Source organism: Sinocyclocheilus anshuiensis, unplaced genomic scaffold (genome assembly GCF_001515605.1).
Source record: "Sinocyclocheilus anshuiensis isolate Anshui unplaced genomic scaffold, SAMN03320099.WGS_v1.1 scaffold767, whole genome shotgun sequence".
In the NCBI taxonomy this organism is placed as follows: domain Eukaryota; kingdom Metazoa; phylum Chordata; class Actinopteri; order Cypriniformes; family Cyprinidae; genus Sinocyclocheilus; species Sinocyclocheilus anshuiensis.
This window is the reverse complement of record NW_015551124.1, coordinates 405,787-413,975: the sequence shown is the minus strand read 5'-3', so window position 1 is coordinate 413,975 and position 8,189 is coordinate 405,787. Positions and strand designations below refer to the sequence as shown.

General features: G+C 39.7%; 2 protein-coding genes across 2 annotated transcripts; both read right to left on the bottom strand.

The window, feature by feature from the left end:
• Positions 1–1,190: 1,190 nt before the first annotated feature.
• LOC107663136 (bone morphogenetic protein 2-like) lies at positions 1,191–4,095 on the bottom strand. Its single transcript, XM_016453295.1, has 2 exons — positions 2,873–4,095; positions 1,191–2,098 (listed from the first exon to the last, which is right to left on the bottom strand). The coding sequence occupies exons 1-2, from the start codon at positions 3,201–3,203 to the stop codon at positions 1,263–1,265; spliced, it is 1,167 nt and encodes a 388-aa protein (XP_016308781.1). The 5' UTR covers positions 3,204–4,095; the 3' UTR covers positions 1,191–1,262.
• Positions 4,096–5,174: 1,079 nt separating this feature from the next.
• On the bottom strand, positions 5,175–7,657 carry LOC107663137 (protein DVR-1-like). Its single transcript, XM_016453296.1, has 2 exons — positions 7,352–7,657; positions 5,175–6,176 (listed from the first exon to the last, which is right to left on the bottom strand). Exons 1-2 carry the CDS (start codon positions 7,629–7,631, stop codon positions 5,338–5,340), a joined length of 1,119 nt encoding a protein of 372 aa, XP_016308782.1. The 5' UTR covers positions 7,632–7,657; the 3' UTR covers positions 5,175–5,337.
• Positions 7,658–8,189: the final 532 nt, after the last annotated feature.

Sequence of the window (8,189 nt, the reverse complement as noted above, 5' to 3'; positions counted from 1 at the left end):
GTGGAGAATGATTCACACGGGATAAGTAGACGTTGCTAAAGGGCACGTACTCTGAATATCCTTCAATTTTAAAATTGCATATACAAGGCTAGAGTCATATCTAGTCACGTTTTGCAAAATGCATCTGATTTGGGCTATAACCTACAGCTGTAGAGACAAATGAATGCATGGTTCATATTCCGTTTTTTTCATAGACATTTGACTTTTTAAGCTAAGTGCATGCTATGCACATTTTGCATTGTGTACTTCTTATTTTGAGCAACTTAATTACATGGCAATCCTCACGTTTTAAACAACGTCCCTCTAATTAAACACTTCCTAGCTCTTGACTTTAGAGCGCCATGTAGTGAATGGCTCTTAATTAGCGAGGCTTCAATATAAAGCTGGAGGAAGCCACCTTTACACAACCAATGCATAAGGACCCGTGTGAAGAAACACAATAGTCATTGTCTCCAGGCAATAGGTCGATTTCAAGAGCTCATACTGTGGGACTAAACTCACACCGGCTAATTTCCTGAGCATTCAGTGTCAACTACCTGTCACATTGGTTTGAAATAAGTGCATTCACATTTACTGCCGCATCTCTAAAACACTGGCTCCATCTACAATGCAAACTCCAGCTCTGCGTGCTTTTTTGTTTTGATCGTTTAATGGAATTCGGTCAGATTTAGCCAATGCATTTCCAATGGAAAGTGCTTTGCGATATATTTTAATGCATTACTGCATTAAATGCATGTCCACCAAAGGTAAGTAGCTATTGCATTTTGCATTGCAACTTTTTTGCATGAAGAAGCTATTTTCTGTTTTGATTAGGCATTAAAAATATGGCAACACTTTACAATAAGGTTCCATTTGTTAACATTAGTTAACATGAACTAACAAAAACTTTTTATTGATCTTTTTTTTATATCAATTAATGTTTCAACATGTATTAAAATAAAAATGGTGCACAAATCTATTGCTTTGCATTGTTAGTTAATGCATTAACTAATGTTACCTAATGGGATTGTGAAGTGTCACCAACTATTACACCAAATATTCAATAAAAATGATTGCGGTAGAAATAAATACAAAATACGCATACTTCATACGCAGATCGAAACATACATCAGAAAAAGTTCGTTTAACTCTGATTAAAATATTTATTTTCCCAATAGTGAACATAAATATATCTTTATATACTTCTCCAAAATATGTGTTTTACTTTATTATAAATAAAGTTTAGTATTGGGAAAAATAAAGTGTCTGTAGACGTCCGGGCGTCAGCGGCATCCGCAGCCCTCTACGACCATGTCCTGGTAGTTTTTTAAGATCACGCGCTCGTATTCGTCCAGATAGAGCAGCGAAACCGGGCTCAGGTCCGTGGGAACGCAGCAGGCCCGGGGAATGTTGCTGTTCACCGAGTTCACCAGTGTCTGTACAATAGCGTGGTTGGTGGAGTTCAGGTGGTCCGCCAGTGGAAACGGACACTCGCCCTGGCAATAAAAGGCATGGTAGCCCGGCGGGGCGACTATCCAGTCGTTCCACCCCACATCGCTGAAGTCCACATAGAGGGAATGTCTCCTGCAGTTAGCTTTGTGCTTCTTCCGCTGTTTGTTTGTCCGCACTTGCCTCTTCTCACGAGAGTGCAGCACGTTTCCCTTCCCGTTGTGGCTATAGGTCACCAACAGCGGCCTCATTTGGGGCCACGTGTCCTCTCTGTCATGCAGGGACCTGCTGATGCGGACGTGTCTTTTGGAGTCCTGTTCTACACGGTCCGGGTGAACTATTTCCACCACGAAGCCATGGTTGTGATGCCCATCCGCAGTCCACCTCGTGACGGCGGGGCTCACGTCGAAACTCTCCCACTTGCTCAAGCTGTGTTGAACCAGCCTGGTGTCCAGGAGTCTGGTGATGGGTTCTTGAAAGGAACCGGACGGTTTGATGATCTCGTGAATGTTAATGCGATGAAATCCCTCGCTGACGTTGCTCACGACCTGCTCTCGGAAAATCCGCAGCTCCGCTGACGTCACCAACTCCTCGCAACTGATGGAGGTCAGGTTGAAGAGGAAACGCTGAGTCGTCTTTCCGCTCGAACTGGACAGGTCCTCCATGGATTCTGGAGGAAAACCAATCGTAACGTTTATGGGAAGTTTTGACTGTTTGAATCAATGCCAGTTCCTTGTACTCTGTCAAACTTCTTGTTTACACTCGTTGACAGGATGTGACTTTTACTGACCTCTTACTGGACACACTGGTTTAAAACACTTAAAAACTGATTACTTATCACGGTTAACACAACATGATTACTTAAGAGGTGGTAAACTAACACAAAGGGCATTTCTAGTTCATTGCATGTCATTCATTTATCATTTACATAAAACTTTTTTTTTTAATTACTTGCAACTCAACAATGGAAACATTAAAAATCTCTCTTGAATTATATTCACAGTAGTAGTAGTAGTAGTAGTAGTAGTAATACTAAAATCAATTGCTGTAACATTAAAATTAATCATTAAAATAAAAAAATATATTTTATTTACTCAGTACGAATGCATACAGTAGGTAGTGAGATGAGAGAGAAAAAATAAAGACAAAAACTACAATGAAGAAAAAAAAATGCACCTGTAGCTGCACCATAGGTAGCGAGCTAAATATATATATATATTTAGTAACTTACATATATAAACATTGCCATTTGGGAAACTTTTGGGACTACAGAAAATGAGCTCTGAACATCAGACTTTGTATAAATAAACTGCCATTTCCTCATCAAACAGTCTGTAGATAATCGCAATTCCTGTCAAGCACGCAAGATACGGCAGAGAAGAAAGGAAAGCTGGAATTTCGAGAAGGCGGAGAGCGAGAATTCTTGAAGTAAACACTTGCTTACCATCATGGTGGAAGCTCCTGATCGTATTCGCGCGGCTGGCAGATCTTTCCGAGCCTTTCCCTAAGGAGCCCTTGGGTCTGTTGCTGTTGTTCTGCTCCGCGTTCACCGAGTGCATCGAGTACAAGTCCATCATGTATTGCGGAACCACTGCAGACCTGCTGGGACTCGGTCTGTGTTTGAGTCCAAACATGCTCAGAAGTCGAAGTTCAAACGCGTGTAGGACGTCCTGAGACAGAGAGGACCGGCCGATCTGGGGAACGAGTCCACTGGAGCCTCCAAAGAACACCTGAGTGACCATCAGAACCATCAGAGCGCAGCCGGAGGAGACCATGATCGCGCTAAACCTGCCAGATCAGTGACTAACGAGATCAGATGGGCTCAAGCCAGGAGATGTGACCATATTCCGTGTTTGATCGAGCCATTGTGAGAGTTTGGAGGATCCTTCGTGCATCCGAGCCACCTTTAGAGCCGCTTTACGGAGGAACGCAGACCTGCGCTAGATCCATCTGGATAGGAGAAGCTCCATGAGCTAAAGCCTATCATAATAGTAGATTTGCGTTCTTAAAATAACACAACGCGTGAAAGTCGTACTACTAAACGGAAAAACTCGCGGACACTCGACCTTAAACGCGAGTAAAGAGACTAAATCGAGTGCATTCGCGATCTTCCCCGTAGGTGTACAAGTGCTTCAGATAAAGTCCAGTTTGAACTCCAAAGCGCAGTTGATCTTCTGTTCATGGCACACGAGATGATCAACGCAGTCTGGTGGGGTCTTCACATAAATCTGCTCCTCTTTTAGAATTCCCCGTTTCACTCATCTCCATGTTACAGATCACTAAAGAAAAGCTGATTATCTGCAGAAAACAGTGGGAGACTTCCACAGGAACGCCCGCCTCTTCTTACACATATTCAACGGTCACCGCTGTACAAAGACATGCCGTAGGTGTTGAAACGGAGGGAAGTACGCGTATAAAAGTCCAGTTCATTGACAAAACAAAAGTTTCTTCCTTTGCTAGGAGCGAAACAAGTCGCGGCGAGGGTTTGGGTACGTGTGTGTCCTTTACGCGCAGTGCGCAAGTGTGCAACAGCGTCGCTTTCTCTCTCTCCTCGTGTGTCTTTATGTTTAACTCTGATGTCATGACAGAATTCCTCAGCTCTGGACGTGAAGGGGTTCATGTGGACAAACGCGCCTTTGGAGAGTTCAGAGTTCATCTAATTAAGTAACGGAGAAAATATGGGAAGTTTCTGCTATATACGATTGCTTTATTGCATTTAATAAAACATACTTGGTCATTGCATTTACTTTGGAATTGAATTCAATTAATCATCACTCTATCACTAAGAATATATTTAGATCCCAAATGTTTATAAGTAACTTTAAATGAAAAAGGACGCTCACTACCTAGCGCTCATATTCAAAGCCAGTGCGCCAACTTGTGGTAACATCGGTTAATGTGAAACAGGAGACCGGGGCTAGTTGTCACACTTTTTGCTCCCGCCAATATTTCGTAGTGTGGGGTAAAAGTTAATTTATGTGAAGACACAAACCTTAAAGTCTATAAAAATACACACACACATAAAATATATATATATATATATATATATATATATATAACCATAAAATGGGGCAATATGTCACAAAGTGAACCTGCCATTAAAAATTCCTATTCAATATTTTCCAGGATGGGACAAATATGAAAACGTAAAAATGGGAGTCAACAAATGTACAAGTGTAAACTTGTTTTGCAAATATATATAGGCTGAAACATGACAACTACACACATATATACACCTATATAGTGCCTATATATACACACACACACACACAGTAGTCAACATTTGAAGCGGATCAAAAAAAAAAAGTTAAAAGTTGTCCTCAGACAAGAACGCATTTTTGGTTTTAGGACAACTTTGAAAAGTTTTAATCCACCTCAAATGTTGACTATTGTAATTTCATATAAAATATGTAAGCAATATTTTGTATGTAAACATATATAGATCTATTTTATAATTTTTTTTTTTAATCTACCTTCTCAGCTACAGGTGTTTTTTTTATTTATTATTATTATTATTATTATTTATTTGCAGTTGTGTTCACTTATTTACACAACACATATACAAGTCATCTTAGTTTGGAGGGCCAAATTCACCAAAATACTCTAATTTAAGACTAGCCATTTCATTTGTCCTTATATGAAATGCTGCAAACAGTTTCTAACCCAGGTCCAATATATCATTAAAACATTAACATTTCACTGCTCTAAAATATTAAAAACCATTGAAACATTGAGGCAAAAATAAATTTATTATAAAATGAAGTTTATTTTTTAACAAATTACAGGTCTTGTGCATCCACATTTCCCCACCATGTCCTCAATGTCCACAGTATCACTGAACAAGTATAAAGCACCATTTTAATATGTTTGAGAAAGATATGGACTTCAGCATTTCAAATGAATTGGAGTTCATCTGCATCCACACTCATCCACCACCATGTCTTCATAATGTCTCAGAACCACATTATCGTTATTGTCGTAATACAGCATGGAGATGGGGGACAGTTTGATGGGAACGCAGCAGGGCTGAGGAGTCCCTTTAGGATCAAACGAATGGACCAGCGTCTGCAGGATGGCGTGGTTGGTCCCGTTCAAACTTTCACTCAGAGGGAAAGGACACTCTCCGTGGCAGTAATTGGCCAAATACCCCTGAGGCGCAATGATCCAGTCCTGCCAACCCACGTCTTTGAAGTCAATGTAAAGCCTTCTGGGTTTGCACACATTACTGGGCGTCACAGGTAAGTAATACGCAGCGCTTCGCTTTCTCCTGGACCTGCATTGAAGCAGATTCAACGACACCACCACCAGAGACGTGTACAACTCTGGCATTTGAGCAATCTGCACAGCTGAATGTGGGTTTTTCACATATGAATGCTCCTGAAGCACATCGCTCAAGTGCTTGAGCTGCAACTCAACTTGCATCCCGTAGTTCTTATCTGGTTTTCTCCAGGTTTCGGCCAGATCGGTCAGATTGACGTGCACAGAAGCGTGCGCACCAGGCCCGAGCGACTGAGACAGGAGTAATTTACGGCTGGACTCGTGAGTCACTCCCTTCAGCGTGGTCCTCAAAACCCTGTACAGGTCCACGCTGAAAACATGCGGTCCCAGGTGAGCCAGGTCCTGTTTGAACTTCATTTCCAGCTGCGCGAAAGAGAGTTGCTCAACATCCTCCAGCACCGACATGTTGAAAAACAGATGCTTTCTCACACAATTAAAGCAGTGGACGGCCGGAGCAGATATCAGACTGCCTGTTTGGGGAAAAACAAGCTTTGTGTTATGGTGCAAGTGGGTTATTCCTGTTCTGCAGAACCTTTTGCACTCTGTAACACAATTTTTATAATTTACGGCAAGACACCACAGGTGAACAGGGTAGAATTAATAGATCTTACCATACTTTCCCGGTTGATTACATTAAGAATTTCAAATTCCAATGAGGCGTCATCTAATTAAACATGCACTAATTTGCATAAAATTCCAGAAAAAAAATTTCAGAGGGGATTTTGGATTTCTCTTTAAATCAGAAATACTGTCAGAAAAAAAAAATCAGTTTTTAGGAATAAAATGTATAAAATCAGACGTCTGATATGAACAAACCCTTCAGAATAGAGATAGGAATAAAACTGTAAATGTTGGTCAGTGTAAGTGTTGCAGAATTAAAGAAAACTCATTTTGAGAAAACTGCCTTTAAAGATATGCATTGTAATTGAAATCTAAAGACAAATGGGTAAAGTTCAGTAATAAAATTAGGTGAATGATATAGAAACAAATCCCTCTATAGAAACCCTCTGAATGTGCATGGAAATGAAAACCGTACATTTGTGTCTAAGTGCTGCTGAAGAGAAAAACAAAACTCATTGAGAAAACAGCCTTTAAAAATATATTGTAATTGAAATCTAGAGAGGCAAATAGATAATTAAGATAAACACCTAAATGTGCATTTTGCATGCTTTCTTCCCACTAGTCTGAAACGCGTTATGAAAAGCTAAATAGCCCAAAATCTCAAAACTGACCAGTGCAAAAAATATTTTTGCCTGTAGTGTCTTTCATTAAGGAGTTATTTCAATTAAAGGGTGCCTAAAGTTTTTTATAACTCGATTTACAGAAAAATATACTGTCAATCATTGGTATTTGTGCAAGTCAGTTGTCTGACCAACAGTAATGATGTCACTTCCTGCAGGATGATGTCATAAAGAAACTGGCTTTTGTTTGTTAGACATTTCACAAAATACTAAGACGAATAGAACTAACCTAATTACAATTACTCAACAAAACCATGTTTTTGAAACACTCATTAGATTAAGGAAAAATTAAAAATACAAAAAATACAAAAATTAAAAATACAAATGGCATTACTAAAATTGTATTAAAACTGAGGATATAATATACTACATACTAAGGTTGACCTAAATTCTCAAGGCCTCACCTTGATCCTGGATGAACCTGACAATATTTCCCCGGACTCCATACTCGGACACCACACATGGATCGGTGTCAGACGTCGAGGTCTGTGTGCTGCCCTTCTTGAACAGTTTCCACAGCAGAGACGGCACTGGAGCCTGATGTGAAGGTTTTGGGCGACTCGAGAGACCCATCGAACTTAAAAACAGCTTTTCTTGCATATTGACATTTTCTGTGTCTATAAAAGTAAGAGAAGACAGACTTAACAATAAAAACAAGAGATTGAGAATCACACAGAGCATCATTAATGTGAGCAGCACGGACAAACAGACCTCCCAGCACAGACAGGGCCTTTTAAACAGCCGCTGATCAGCTTCAGATGATCGGCCAGACGAGTGAGGACTGACACCTGTGAGGTGATTGGTGGAGATAACGATCCACTGATGGACTGTGGGGGTCAAATCATTGATATGCAAATGAGTGGCAATGGGCCTTTGATGTTTATAGGGGCTCAGACTGATATACTGTCACAAAGTGCTACATTTTGCCATAGATTATTTTTTTTTAATTCTTAATGATTTTAACATTTGTTTTTATTTATCTTAATTCAAAAACAAGGATAAAGCACAAATAAGCACCAAAACCTATGGTATAGGTATTTTTAAGGTGATCAGATTGTGTTGTATTTGACATTTAAACATAGTTACACATAACAATAAAAAAAATAAAAAACACTGAAAAATGTTGTGTAGAAACAGTTTTCACTTAGACATTTCTAGTAAATTTCATGGAAATGGCAAGTAGCATTAAATGTGAAATTTTGAATTAGAAAATCAGATTTTTGAAAAAAAAAATTTTTTTAC

What these genes read in the sequence shown, in the direction of transcription:
- LOC107663136 (XM_016453295.1), bottom strand. Translation starts at nt 3,203, where the DNA reads ATGGTCTCCTCCGGCTGCGCTCTGATGGTTCTGATGGTCACTCAGGTG. An exon ending in CAGGAGCTTCCACCATGATG is followed by an intron (nt 2,099 to 2,872) that starts GTAAGCAAGTGT and finishes GTTTTCCTCCAG; the next exon opens with AATCCATGGAGGACCTGTCC.
- LOC107663137 (XM_016453296.1), bottom strand. Translation starts at nt 7,631, where the DNA reads ATGATGCTCTGTGTGATTCTCAATCTCTTGTTTTTATTGTTAAGTCTG. An exon ending in CAGGTTCATCCAGGATCAAG is followed by an intron (nt 6,177 to 7,351) that starts GTGAGGCCTTGA and finishes TTCCCCAAACAG; the next exon opens with GCAGTCTGATATCTGCTCCG.